This window comes from Vulpes vulpes, chromosome 14, assembly GCF_048418805.1.
Source record: "Vulpes vulpes isolate BD-2025 chromosome 14, VulVul3, whole genome shotgun sequence".
NCBI classification, from domain to species: Eukaryota; Metazoa; Chordata; class Mammalia; order Carnivora; family Canidae; genus Vulpes; species Vulpes vulpes.
In genome coordinates, this window is record NC_132793.1 from 117,980,548 (window position 1) to 117,995,238 (window position 14,691).

The 14,691-nt window shown below is 44.5% G+C and overlaps 1 protein-coding gene across 4 annotated transcripts in view; it reads right to left on the reverse strand.

The window, feature by feature from the left end:
• Window positions 1–14,691, reverse strand: part of STX18 (syntaxin 18) — a 120,525-nt gene that overhangs the window by 34,528 nt on the left and 71,306 nt on the right. For all 4 annotated transcript variants that reach the window (XM_025998240.2, XM_025998250.2, XM_072737789.1 and 1 more), the window contains 2 exons: window positions 13,011–13,078; window positions 1,486–1,601 (listed from right to left, as the gene is read on the reverse strand). In XM_025998240.2, the coding sequence (XP_025854025.1) occupies window positions 1,486–1,601; window positions 13,011–13,078 (184 nt within the window). The remainder of the gene's footprint in view (window positions 1–1,485; window positions 1,602–13,010; window positions 13,079–14,691) is intronic.

Sequence of the window (14,691 nt, forward strand, 5' to 3'; positions counted from 1 at the left end):
GATGCTGCTGCTTCTTGAGAGCTGACCCCGTTTGTATTAACAGCATCCAATGCTTAAGCTGACCTTCAAGTAACACGTTTAAATCAGACTCAAGCCCCACGCTCCTCCTGCCTGTCTGAGCTGTTTTTCAGCTTGGAATGCCCTGTCTTCCCCACTCAGCCACCCCCATTCTAAGGGCCCTTTACACACCAAGTCAAACCTTTCTTCTCAAAGAAACCTTCCTCGACTCTTTAGCCACAAGGATGCCTTGCTTCTGCAAACTATCATATCTGCTTAAGGTCTGTGCCATTTATTTTGGGAGGACAGCTCCCATTTACTGAGAGACCAAGCATCTACTACACGCAGGCACTCTACAATACTTTAAATATATTACTGCTAATACAAAAGGCAATCTGGATGCCAGTTTACACAAAGAGAAACTAATAAGGTTCAGATTCAATAAGAAGCCCGAGGTCACATGGTTTGGTGACTTAAATGCTGATTTTAGTCATAAACACGTATTTTTAGGTTATTTCAATGAATGTATAGGCCTTAAGGACATGAATCATGGTTTTACTATTGGGCAGCTTAACCCATGATCACGTGATCATTCTGCATTCTGCAGATCCACGAGACTGTACACAAAATTCTGTGAGTGTGTGTATTTCTCTGGCAAGAAGGTCTATAGCTTTAATCAGACTCTAAGTGGCCCATCAGGGCTGTGACAGAAGCTTCCCAAATACAAGTTGGAGTCAAGAACACAGCAGCATCTGGCCACTTTGAGCTCTGTGCTATTTAATGTAACAGCTATCTGCCTAAGCACATTACGAAAGGGTTAAGGAAGATATGCAACTTGGGAAGCTATCTCACTGTCCCAGTAACAATGAGACAGCAGTGAAGGAGACGTGATACTAACAACCCTAGTGCCAGCTATGGCCCTAAGCATGCACTGAACACAACTGCATTCTCCTAACTCTAAGAGATACACCCTATAATTGTGTCCACTTTTCAGATGGAGAAACTGAGGTCCAAGGTGACTGAGTGACTTGCCCAAAGCCATATGCGTAGAATGTGGTGGAGCTAGGGTAGGCACCAGAGCACCCAAGGGTCCAGAGCCCAACTTTTCAGCGTGCGGGTCTGCTCCTCAAGTTTCATACTCCAGGTAGAGAGCTGAGAGAGCCCTCTTCTGTTCCTGTCCACACCTCCTAACTGCCACACTGAACACAGGGGTGTGCACAATCTGTCTGCTCTGGCCTTGTATCCTTAGGAAATGTCTCATTGTGTATGGAGAACTCCTCCTCACCTCCCGCATCCCACTCATAGCCTGAATCATGGCCTTTTCATTAGTTTTTATAGCTGATCTTGAGAAAAGAGGAATTTTAAAGTTTTGAGACCTAAATCTGAATAGAAACACACAAGAGACCTCCAGCTGGGCATGCCCTCTGAACCTTGTCTGAGGCTTCACAAAGTCATGGTAGGCCGGCCATGTCCCTCAGAGCACCTCACCTTGTGTTCTCAGTTGCTGAATTGCTTCAGAGCAGGTCCTCATGAACGTCTGAGCATCCTGGTCTATCTGGTCTCGCTCTGTGTCTGTCATCCTTCCGTATTCAGACATGATATGGCTTAAAAAAAAAAAAAAACAAGTGGGGAGGGGTACAAAATTTTAACGCAGCAGGAAATGACCACAAATGTTCTCTGGGTGGAGCCTGAAGGGAAGAGAAAGCTTTGCTATCGACATGACATTTACGCTGAGACTGGATGAAGAGGAACTGGGCAGGTTAAGAGGTGTGAGAAAATTCTAAATAGCAGAACCAACGGATATGAAGGCCATGAGGCAGAAGAAGCTTTCTGTGCAGACTGACCTGCAGCAGCCAGTCCAGCAGCAATGAGGTGAGCAGGGAGTGGGGTTAGGCACCGGGGCATATAGGCCTGAGTGGGAATGTGGCCCTTGACTTTGAGAACAACAAGGCAGCTACTGAAGGCTCTTAGCGTCACCCAATGACAGACCTGGATTAATATTAGAAAGACGCTCTGGGTGCCACACGCAGAATCATGGGAGATTCTATCTGGAGGCTCTTGAGATATATGTGAGAAACTGTTTCAGGCTCATTTTTTCCATGTTGACAAGCGGTCTTCAAGACTCACAATAAAAGAGCTTTTAGAAACATTTCATTTCTCCTGATGTTAAGTTAGAAAACTTTAATGTTACTGAGCTAGTGAGGGTGCTCACCCACACTAACGCACCATTCTGAAGCTCAAGATACGACAGTTAAAATGCCTTGCTTATCATCCTACAAGCTGGGCACATGTGCCAACATTACTATTAACAGGGATGCTGGCCGAGTATAATTAAATACTCTGGACATTATAACCGAAATTTAGAATCACAAAATATCAAGTTAAAAGGGACCTCTAATAATGTACAGACTCAACTCATTCCATTCCCATATATACTAGCCCTGCCAGCTACTCACCCTCACTGAGAATAAAATACAAAGTCCTGGGGTGCCTGGGTGCCTCGGTGGTTGAGTGCCTGCCTTTGGCTCAGGTCGTGATCCCGGGCCCTTGGGACAGAGTCCTGGCAATAGGCTCCCCACAGGGTGTCTGCTTCTCCCTCTGCCTGTGTCTGCCTCTGTGTGTCTCTCATGAATAAGTAAATAAAATCTTAAAAAAAAAAAAAAAAAAAAAAAAACCAACTACAAAGTCGGGATTGCCCCAACCTGACATATGACCTACTTCCTGACATGCACCCTCCTGCCTGGCATTCTAGCAACACTGGCTGCTTTGCTACCCACGATTAGCCAAACACACTCCTGACCCTGCCACAGCCTGGAACATCTTCTAGCAGATGCTCTTCCAAGAGATGTCTACATGCTTCCTCCTCATTCAGATCTCTGATCACAGACAGCTTCCCTGAGTACCCCCTGCGCTCGTCTCCAGCACTGCCACTGTCACTGATTCTTAAGTGCCTGTGCCGGATGTTACAGCACTGCCTCTGAGATCCAAAGTCACCTTCACTCTGGTGTGTGATATAAGGACTGGGACACTCCAACATACTGCTACTCTACTACCATCTGTTCCTCACTCTGCTTCATATTCCTTACAGCACTTACCACTCCCTGAAATATTGATGTCTGTCTCCCAGGAGCACATAAGCTTCATGAAAGCAGGGATTTTATCCTCTTTCCTTTCTGTTTTCCCAAAACATAAAGTGGTGTCCAGCACATAGTAGGTGGGCTAACATTAGCTGAGCATCTAGCTTGCACCAGACATGACTCTTAATGCCTTACATGTATTTCATTCACTTATTTAATCCTTGCAATTCATCCATTTGTTCAATTTTTTTAATACAGAACCCCCATACATCAGGCACTGCAGTAGGGGTTGGGATTCCAAAGTTGGAACAAGACTTATTTCTAATCCCCACAGAGGGCGGGTACCAAACCACAGGGGAAACTGATACAGAAACGAGAAGCACAAGGAACTGCTTTGGACAGTGTTGGTCTGCAGGTGGACAGGGGGATCCATGGGGAGAGAGGTCAGTTCATGCAGGGGAGGTGCCAGGCAGGCACTGAGGGAGACATTCCCCACAGAGGACAGTGGGAAAAGACCTTCCACAAATGTCCAACCTGCAGGTCACTGTTGGAATGACCACACAATATTTGGTCCATACAAGGATAATCCTGAGCATGAAGGGGAAAATAGGAATGCACCAGGTGGTCCCTGCACACTGAGCATCCACACTGTGGTGCTCTCAGGGCTTCAAATCACTGCAAGGGGGAGCATACCGCCAGCACACAGTCAGTGTCTCCACACTGAATGTCTAGCATATGTCTACTCTATTTTTCAAGGGAATGTAAATGCTATTGTGATAAATATACATGTATTTAAAATTGTACTGAATCTGTAACTGTAACAGCTATTTCTCCAATCTCAATAGGTTTCCCAAAAATACAATGATCGCACAAATATTGCACTGTCAATTGGAGAGGCGCCCTTGAGGTACAGAAGCTGGGGACTGCTGGTATAGCCACTGGAGGATGTTAAGCAGAGGAGTCTGCATTTTGCGTGGGGTCTCCTGTGGTGGCTGGCCTGGGGGCAGAGGAAAACAGGAGCTGGGTGGTCTCAGTCTCAGCTAAGGGAAGAGACTCTGGGCTGAGGCCAAGTCAGTGAGGAGGAGGCTCAGCAGCAGATCCGGGGAAGATGTACTAGGTAACGAGGACTGGCTGGCTAAGAAGGGAAATGAGGGCCCTGGGTCCAGAGCATGGAGGGCAGAGGTGTGGAAGGACAGATGTTCAGGTGTCAGGTCAGAGATGACACATGAAGCTTAGGACATGACAGAGGAAGAAATGGAGCAACTGGAAAGAGAGTTCAAACTCTTATTTTTCTGCGATAATTTAAAAACAGCACCAGCTATATAACGGGCATTTGAAATACAGTCATCAAAAGTAATGAAGGCTTGCTGGTGACATAGCCCCTTAAAATTAAGTATCACAATAACAAATTTATTACTGTTTGGAAAAGGTTACCTATCTGGCAAATAAATTCCAAAAAAATATATCCTCACAGGACATGCATGTAGAAATTCATCAAACTTTAATTTTATTTCCTTTATGAGGTACAGAGGAGTAATTTTATTATAGACCTCAATTTACCAAAATATTATTCAATTAAAGGAGACCAAGTTAGGTATAGGTCTAGATTAGTCAATTTACTTCAGCGAGAAAAGAGGAAAAGAACTGGGTAGTAAAAGTTTATTCACTGGTTAAGAAATACAAAGGATTTTTTTTTTTTTTTTTAGTTATTTGATTGACCAGTATAAAGGGGCAAGTTCAAATTTGCAAAATGCCATTGACACTGTTATTACTTTAATATGCAGTTAGATGCTTCCTGAGGATACAGAAGAGAAGGGATAGTATAAATGATTTTTCTTTAAGAGTTATTTATCTATTTTAAAGAGAGAGAGAATCTCAAGCTGACTCACTGTTCGTTGAGTGCAGAGCCTGACACAGGGCTCAATCTCATGACCCTGAGATCATAACCTACCCGGGCTGAAATCAAGAGTTGGACACTGAACCGACTGAGCCACCCAGGTGCCCCAGTGTAAATGATTTTGTACTCTGTTTCAAAAGTTACTGAAAAGATTTGGACAAAAGTTAAAGGCTACAATCTTATTTTTGCTATAAATATTACGTAGGGGCAAGTAGAGTACCTGTCCATAGTATAAGCCCAATAGCACGGAATTATCCTGTTAATGTCTGGGCTACAGATACAAACAAATACAGACCTTGTTCTCAATAAACTGCATCACAATAGAGATCATTCACAGGCTTATATAGATTCTTTTACACCACAAAGGCTAAATGTTAATAAAGCCTTCTGTGCATTAACACTTCCCACTGTGCTAAGTGCTTCACAGACATTTACCCATTTAATTCTCACAACTCTACAACGTGGGTGCTATTACAATTCTCATTTTATATATGAAGCAACTGAGGCACAGAGAGGTTAAGTAACTTGCCAAGGTCATACAGCTAGTAATTAGCAGAGTTGTAATTCAAACCAAAGCATCCAGTCTCTGGAGTCTATGCTCTTAAACCACCACCCAGGGGATCTCTCATGTCAAAAAGGAAACAGAGTACAGAAGAAGAGAGGATGATTTTTCCCCCCTAGTTAATGGAGAGGAAGGTGATCTATGAACCAAATCTTGAAAGGCAGGATAAGGCCATGGGGAAACAAGAGTAGACACTCTTATCTTTTTTTTAATTAATTAATTAATTAATTTTTTTTATTTATTTATTTTTTTTTTTTTAATTTATGGTAGAGAGAGAGAGAGAGAGAGAGAGAGGCAGAGACACAGGCAGAGGGAGAAGCAGGCTCCATGCACCGGGAGCCCGATGTGGGATTCGATCCCGGGTCTCCAGGATCGCGCCCTGGGCCGAAGGCAGGCGCCAAACCGCTGCGCCACCCAGGGATCCCAAGAGTAGACACTCTTAGTAAGTAACAGGTTGGAATCAGGAGAGAGAAGCTTATCTGGAGAACAGTCCGTGGTTCTACCTGGCCGGAGCACAGGACAGACAGAGCAATGGTGGGCCTCTGGAGCTCATTGAAGGAATTTCATTCTGTAGCTTACAGAAGGGCTGAGCCTGATGAAGATGAATATGGCAGAATCTCATTAGATGGAGTAGAGGGGAAAGGTCAGGCAATGGGGTACCAAAACGAGGCAACTGTCTCCCAACTGCTGTGTAAAGGGTTGGGGCTGGTGCATTTCTGTTAGACTGAAGTTTAAGAAAGGAGCAAGGGCAGAGCCTGGGTGGTGGTCAACTGGGACTGGAAAGAAGGGATGGATCTGAGACATAAAACTTTCAGAAACGGCACAGCATCATCAGATCCTGGAGACCAGCAGTCATCGATAGAAACAAGGGACACATAAAAAAGAGAAAATGAACTGGAAATATGAAAGAAAGAAACCACTATTAACACTTATCCTTACAATGCAGTTTAGAAGGAGAGAAGTAATGCTCTGGAGACCAAATGTTCCATGACTGACACTTCATTCTGAAAAAAGAAACCAGGGCAAATGGACTTTTCAAACCATTTGGTGATAAAATCTGGAGAAATGAAATTTTAAGTAACAAAGGCTGGCTCTCTAAATTCTATGATCTACTAAGGAAAAAGGGGAGTCCCTGTGACACGTGGTACAGCCCAACAGAGAGTGAGACACCAGTGCCATCTACCAACCCCACATACTGACTGCCTTCACATAATGGGCACTCAGAAAAGACTTGCTTGCATGGATCTTTGTTGATTGATCTGACCACTTTAATCCCAATCTCCAGAGGGCCACTCGGCAAAGTCTGGTTCCAGGAGGGAGGCCAGGAGGGGGAAGTCACAAGAGCAGAACTGTGTGGAGTCAAAGCCAGAGGCCATGGGCATGGAGGACCACCAGTCAACCACTCACTGTTTAGCTGACTTCAGGAACAAGTAGGGATCGGACTGACAGAGATCAAAATATAGGCTTGATCATAAGACTCAACTCAGGTGGTCCCCAATGGCATTTGGCGAGTGTGCTGCATATCCCGGCCACACATGCCCTTTCACGCTTCTGGCTGGCTGTTCCTCGTCTTTTCTGTGCTCTTCAAACTGCCAGCTCCTTATTTATGCTCCATCTTCAGGGTGAGTAGTTACCATTTCCTGCTCTCTGAGCACAGCCCCAGTCTCTCTCTCATCTTCCTCTGGGCCTGCCTTCTGGACATCTTCCTCTGGACATTGCCTTCTCTCTGCTGCCCACGGCTAAATGCACACCTCCTGGCTCTGCTATCCACCTGGCCCAGGTCGGCCCCGCAATGCTACTTCCCTCCCCTGTGCCATCCACCTTTAAAGGAGGGCGGTATGTACGCGGTGCCCAGAGTGCCGGCACATAGTGAGCACTGCTTGTACTCGTTACTAATAGCATTTTTTTCCCTGTCTACTGGATCTTTCCCAACAAACATGGTGTCATTTCTCTCAACTCAAAACAAAATCAAACCTCTCAACTCCATGTCTCCTACCAGCTACTGCTAATCTCTCCCTTCATTTGGGTAAGACTCTTGTCAAGTTTGCATCCCACTCTCCATTTTCCTGACCAATCCAAACAGGCTTCACTCTCCTCACTCCACCACCATCCTTACTCCCAGGGACATCCGGGGCCCCCACACTGGCTGAGCCCTTACCCAGTCACTCTAAACACACTAGATGGAGTGGATGGCTTCCACTCCTGGCCTTGTGTTCCTCCTCTGCCCTCAATGACTCCACTCTCCTGATTTCCTCCAACTTCATTCACTGCTCATGTTCAGGCTTTTTGTTGACACCTCTTAGCCCCCTGAACACTTAAAGATGGTCAGTTAATAGCTTGGTCCCTGAATTTCTGCTGTCAACACTGCTCGCTGGGTGAGGCAGTCTGGTCTCCTAGCTTCAGCAGCACAAATACCAGCCTTATGCTTATAAGTCTCAAACTTTATCTCAGCCTGAACCTCTCCTGGAATTTGAGACCTGAATATCCAACTGTCTACCCAACACTTCCAGCTAGACGTCAGACTCACCTTGAGGAATACACCCCCACACTGAGCCCTGGGCCTGCTCTCCTCAAACCTGCACCTGCTACAGGCCTCTCCATCCATGAGGACAGCACTCCCGTTCCTCCCAGCTGCTCAGGCCTCACACCTCACATCCTCCCCTTCCCTGCTTTTCTCTCCCAGCTCCCGTCTAATCCATTAACAAATCTCTTTGGCTCTATCTTCAGAATATTTCTTCACTGTTACGTCTCTGGTCATGGCACTGACATCCCTCACCTGGACTTAACGATAGCTTCCCAGAGTGTCTGCTGCTGCAGCCTATCCTAACATACCAGCTGTATTGACCCTGTCACAGACTCAGTCATGTCCTATCACTCTTCCTACTCTGTACAAGACCCACCTAGCAATAAAAGCCAAGGTTCTTGCAAAATTGACAAGATCTTTAAGATGACCTACAAGATCTGGCTCCTGCTGTCTCTCTGAGCTCATCATCACTTACACCCCAATCCCTCTGTCGTCTTGCCTGCTCCTGTGATGTTCTAGACATGCTTCTACATCAGGATCTTTATACTTGCTGGCTGCCCTCTTCTGGACTGTTCTTCCCCCAGATATCTACATAAACTGATCCCTTACTTCCTTTAGGTGATTACCAAGTGTCCCCTTCTTAAGGAGGCCTTCCCTAACCTACCTTTATAGAACTCTTTTCTGACATGTTCTAGCCACTTTCCCCTCCTCCTCGCCCTTACCTAACTCTAACATTCCACATAGTTTACTTTTTCTTTGTCTGTCTTCCCCCACAAAAATGTAAGTTCCACAAAGGCAAGGACTTTTGTCTGTTCACTGCTGTGTCCCCATCAAGAGCAATGCTTAGGATCTGCAAGGCTGATAAATCAGTACATCATAATCAAATACTTTTTGAATAGTCTGACTCAATCCATGAGGCTGACTGCAGAGCAGGCTTGATACATGGCTGCAACTATGCTCCTTAGGAGGCCCCTCCCCCCTCAATTTCAGCCCACTCCCGAGACCTGTAGGCACCCTTGCAAAGCTCTTCCTGAGCCTTCCCTGGAAAAGCCACTGCATCCATCCTGATGGCAGGCCCCTCCCAAGAGAAAGGGAGGAGTTAGCTGTGAGTTCTCCATCCCAGCTACCAGGTAGGTCCCCTCTTCTCCCTGGCACCTCCCCACTCCCCAAATCCAGCTGCTCATTTTCTGGGGGAGAGCTGGGAAGGACAGAAGGAAGCCCCTGGGGTTCTCAGAAATAGATGGCCCCACCCTCAGGAGAACTTGGACGGGAGACAAGTGGTTTGCTATCCCAACACTCCCCAGCATATTGTTTGCTGAACTAGTTTGGCCAAACATGGTAATGCTGGTAATGCTAACAGAATGTGCCCTCCAAAAGGTGTGTGCTCCATCCCTCCTCCCATCAGAGCATGGGAGGGAGAGCAGGGAGGAGTGGGGGCTCCAGCCTTGTACTCCTTCCTCATAGAACCAGTCTCATCAGAAAGGGAGGCCAGAGGGGTCAGGGACACATCAACAAGAAGGGTACTCACTTCTGAGTGAACATACACCCTGTGGGCAGAATGGACCTACAAATGACCAATTCCAAGAACATTAGATTAACATCCTCCTACTCTAGATTTTGATTTAATGGAAACTCAGCTCAGTGAAACTGAAAAGGTCTAAAGGTTAATTTGATAAAACTGATCACTCAATTAAAAGGTGATGTTCCTTTAGGAACATTATACATTAACCTTTTAAGCTGGAAATTGACAGTATAGTTATTCTATTAGTAAAAACAGAAACCAAAGAAGTTTTCCTCCCAAGTAGTATTGTTTTGTTGCCAAGACATTGCAGAAAAGGTACATCTACCAGAAGTGGAGACATTATTTTTAATTAAAATCATTCAAGACATCCAGCCAGAGGCTACCTCCATTGCATGCTGTTCTGCTCTAGTAAAATGTCATTACTAAAAAAAAAAAAAAAAGAATGAAATGGGTCAATAAAGTCTGAGCTCTACATTATGGAAAAAATTACAGCTTCCTAATTATGTCAAACTAACAAAGCTTTATGAGTCTGAAGGCAATTTTTCTTTCAATTCCACGTTCATATTCCACCCAAAATGTTCTGGCCATGGCCAGCATAGCACACTGGGGGCAGGGGTGGTGTAAAGGCAGGCTGCAGACTGTCCACCACCGTCTAGGAAGGGATTGGGGGGACTTGATGAGGGCCAGTAAGGGCAGCCATCCTCCATCCAGAGAGAATGCCAGTCACTTAGGGTGTTTCTGTGTCAATCAGCTTCCCTAGTGTCACCCTAAGTGCCTGCCCCAGCCCCCTCCCATGGGAGAAGGGCGCCTTTTCCGATCAGGAAGCTGGCAGAGGAACCAGGCACAGACATGGACATGCACATGCACCCAGCCATGGCTATTTGCTCTCTCTCCTCTCTGGAATCTGCTTGCTTACAGAAAGCAGAAGCCCTGGGATCTTCTTCTCTCTCATATGCTGTATACGGGCCTGCCCCTGGCTCTCCATGCTCCAGGGACTGCAACCATTCAGTGGGTATAATGGCTGAGTGAGTCTGTCTAATTCAGGAGCTTTCAATAAGGCGGCTCACTCTCAGACCTAAGCTCTGCCACCCTAGATTTTATCAGTGAGCAAGCTGATAACTCGTTCATCTCCATCATGTTGACTTAACCCTGCATCATCCCATCTCTCTCTCTCTCTTTCTCTTTCTCTCTCTCGTTCTCTCTTTCTCCCCCACCTCCCTCCCACCTCTCTCTGGCAGGAAGGAGAGGTGAGTTTTTAACTGCCCACCCCTATAACTTCATCACAGATCACATGGGGTTCCAGTCCAGTTACTCTTCATAGCAAGGGACTTCTCTGTGTTAGGAACTTGAACACATCTCATCTAATCCTCATAAGGGCATCATCCACATTGTATAAAAAAGAAAACAAGCATGAGATGTGAAGTGAGCTCTAGACACTGACATGACTAATACCTGGCAGAAGTAGGGCTGAACTTAGGTGTGACTGCCCCCCGCAAACTCACGCTCTGTCAAAGGGACCATTAACAGGGGCAGGAGTGGAACTCAGAATGCATGAGTTGGCAATGAATAGCTTTAAAGAATAGGACACTGAGTTTCCATAACAAGGTAATAGAGCTGTCAAGACTAAGAAAGCCTCAGGAGCTAAAGCTCTATCTGATGCTCAAAAAGACACATGACCAGCTAAATGGTAGAGCAGCACCAGTCCTCGGAGACCCCAAATGTCAGTCTGAATGTCTGCTGCAGGTACCTGGGAAAGAGGAAGCCCTGGGCCAGATGCCAGCTATACTGGGTGACATCAGGAAGAGGACTCAGAGTGGTCTGGGAACATAGACACACAGTGTATGGGAGCCGAGAAGTAAATGCCTTCATATCACTATTATAATCAAAAGTTTAAAACTACTGCAAAGTTACAGAACAGCACCCTTATAAAATAATCTTACAAATGCATGGAAATTCACTGTCTTATGTGAATCTCTCAACTAGCTGGTGAGGGATTATCAACCCTTCTGTTTAGAGCAGAACTCTATAAGCTTTTTTTGAAAAGGGCCAAATAGTAAATACATTAGACTTTGCAGGCCATGTAGTCTGTCACAATCATTTAATTCTGCTGCTGTAGTACAAAAGCAGCCAGAGATAATATGTCAATGAAAGGGTTTGGTGGTATTCCAATAAAATTTATTTATGGACACTCAAATGTGAATTTCATGTAATTTTCAAATGTAGTAAAATCTTACCCTTTTCCCCCAGCCATTTCAAAATGTAAAAACTATTCTTAGTTCACAGGCTGTACAGAAACAGGCAGCCAAGGTGGACACTGTTAAACCCCTGGTTTGGAGAAGACATCGGTTTTACAGATTAAGGACTTTCTCAGGCTCACAAGTGGATAACGAGGGAGTGGGGTGGCTTGAATCAAACCGACCTTTAACACACTTGCCTTGTTGGATACCTTTTCAAGGCAAAGGGAAGTTAACCATGGATTTCCAGGAAAGGCCTCTACAACCACTGGTGTAACCTAAGTTGTCAGTTACTCAAGGAAGGAACTGGACAGAGAGGTTTATGCCAATTTTGTTTAAGTTTTTCAAAATGACTATAGCTTCCATTTTCATGAACCATAAAATTAGTCCTTGATACATACACACCTCTGGAAATGAAATTTACACTGCCATCTAGTGTTGAGCTATTAATTTAACTGAGAACTCAAAAATAAGGTCATCTTGGCAGTATGCACTAAGAGTAATAATTTTACTACATTCCAAAATTATACAAATGAAATACACTTAGAAGTATAAAGTTGCCTATGATGACATTTCATATATCCCACCCAACCTTCTCATTAATTCACACAGTACCCTTGAGGCTGAGTCCTACGGTAGACGGGCTGCACCATCACCAGGTGCAAATGAAGGTCCAGAAAGCCCAGGCGACAAGAGATTTCCCTGTAATGCTCCTGTATCTGTTGAGAGCTGGAGTCTTATTCTGGAAACTATTCTAGAAGTCTCCATCAAAATGCTTTCTGTCTTTTGAAAAAGCATCCAAACCAAACTCTCTCTAGATTAAGAGTTCTTGTCATGCACATTTATATGACCTGCATCATCCTATCACTTGTTCAATAAGCACATACTGAGAAACTGTGTCTTATTCACGTCTATGTGTTTCACAACGTATACAGTACATGTAGAGATACAAACGTGGGGGGCATCAGCATATTAGATTATGCTGTGGGGATATCGTGACCTCAAGGGTGTGCAGGATAGCAGAGCCTACCCAGGATACATGAGCTCCTTTCTGCTCTGCAGAAAACACCACTAAACTGACCCTCCCCTCTACAACTCTGGGTGGGCAAGTAAAAAGTAAGGACAAAAGGCTCAAAAGGAATATAGGTATGGGAAAGAACTCAGTTACCAAAGCCATGGTAAAAAGTATGCACTTACCTATAAGCATTAATATAATCTTTCCTGTGCTCCAGAAGAAAATCTCTCAGTTTGCCAATGTGCGAAATCTAGAATTAAAAGAAAGCAAATAATTTATATAGATAGGCATGTTACACTTACCTGCAATAAATTTTAAATTAATAGAGGATAGAATACAGGTTGTAGACAAATTTTGAAGCTACAAACTGGGCAACTTTGGTTTGGGCTTCTCATATATAGTTGAGCCTTCAACAATGTGGGAGTGATGGGCACCAACTCCCCCTACCAGTAGAAAATTCCTTATATAACTTTTGACTCCCCAAAAACTTTATTACCCTATTGACTGGAAGCCTTACCAATAACCTAAGCAGTTAACACGTATTTTGTATATGTATTATATACTGTATTCTCGTAATAAAGCAAGCTAGAGAAAAAAAAATGTTACTAAGAAAATCATAAGGAAGACAAAATCCATTTACAGGACTGTACTGCATTTAACATAATAAAATCCACGTGTATGTAGACCCATGCAATTCAAATCCATGTTGTTCAAGGGTCATCTGTCATCATTAACTAGTTGGTTAACTCCCAAATTCCTGGGCTTTGGTCTCTCACTGACAGTTCCTTCTTCCCGTAAGTGTTGTGATAGGATCTAAAACGTTAGGAAGAGATGATCTCTATGGAACTTCAAGATTATATGAGATAATGCATGTCTAGTAACTATATAGCATGTGCTCAGTAAAGACAAATTCCTTTCAAGTGTCATAACTAAAATTTTATAGATAGATAGTCCTCCTTGAGAGTGTTCTGAGGATGGATTCTAAGGCTGAAGATGTCAAGTTTATAGACAGGGCTCCACAGAGCAGCAGTTAAAAGCTTCAGGGGCAATGACAGATCCCTACACAGCAAACCTCCATCTTCCCAATGGCCAACTTCCACAGATGAACAAACACAAAGGTACAAAGGACTGTATTTGTGACCGCTGGTATCTAGTATAATAAAACCCCACTCAGTAGCACCTCCCATGTGTCAGGTACTACATGTGGAGATAGGGATTACAAAATTAGTAAAATAAGGGATGATCCCTGGGCGGCGCAGCGGTTTGGCGCCTGCCTTTGGCCCGGGGCACAATCCTGGAGACCTGGGATCGAATCCCATGTCAGGCTCCTGCATGGAGCCTGCTTCTCCCTCTGCCTGTGTCTCTGCCTCTCTGTCTCTCTCTGTGTGACTATCATGAATAAAGAAATAAAATCTTTAAAAAAAAAATTAGTAAAATAAAATAAAAAGAGGTAGGAATAAAACTACAACCATGGTTGACAAAGACAAAAGTGTTTCCAGAAGGAAAGAATGATTGATTAAACCAGTGGCCAGCTCTGTCCTTTGACCACTGCTTACACTAGCTTCTGCCTAATGTTCTTTGTACTTATTCCAAACATATATAACCCCAGCCTCGAAGGGTCCTCTGAACTTTCATCTTTTCCATGAAAGTTTTTCTGTCAAGGCCAGGTCAGGCTAAGTTTCACTTTGCTCTCAACTTGAAAGCACTTGTATACCACTCACATGGCACTAAATTACACATGGCCACGTCTTCTGGCTTCTCTGTCAGTGGGACGATGAACCATGTGGGCACAGGCGGGGCTGCTTCCCCAAAGTTCTAAGCACAACATAGGATCCAGGGGTGGTCACTAAGTATCTGTGGAAC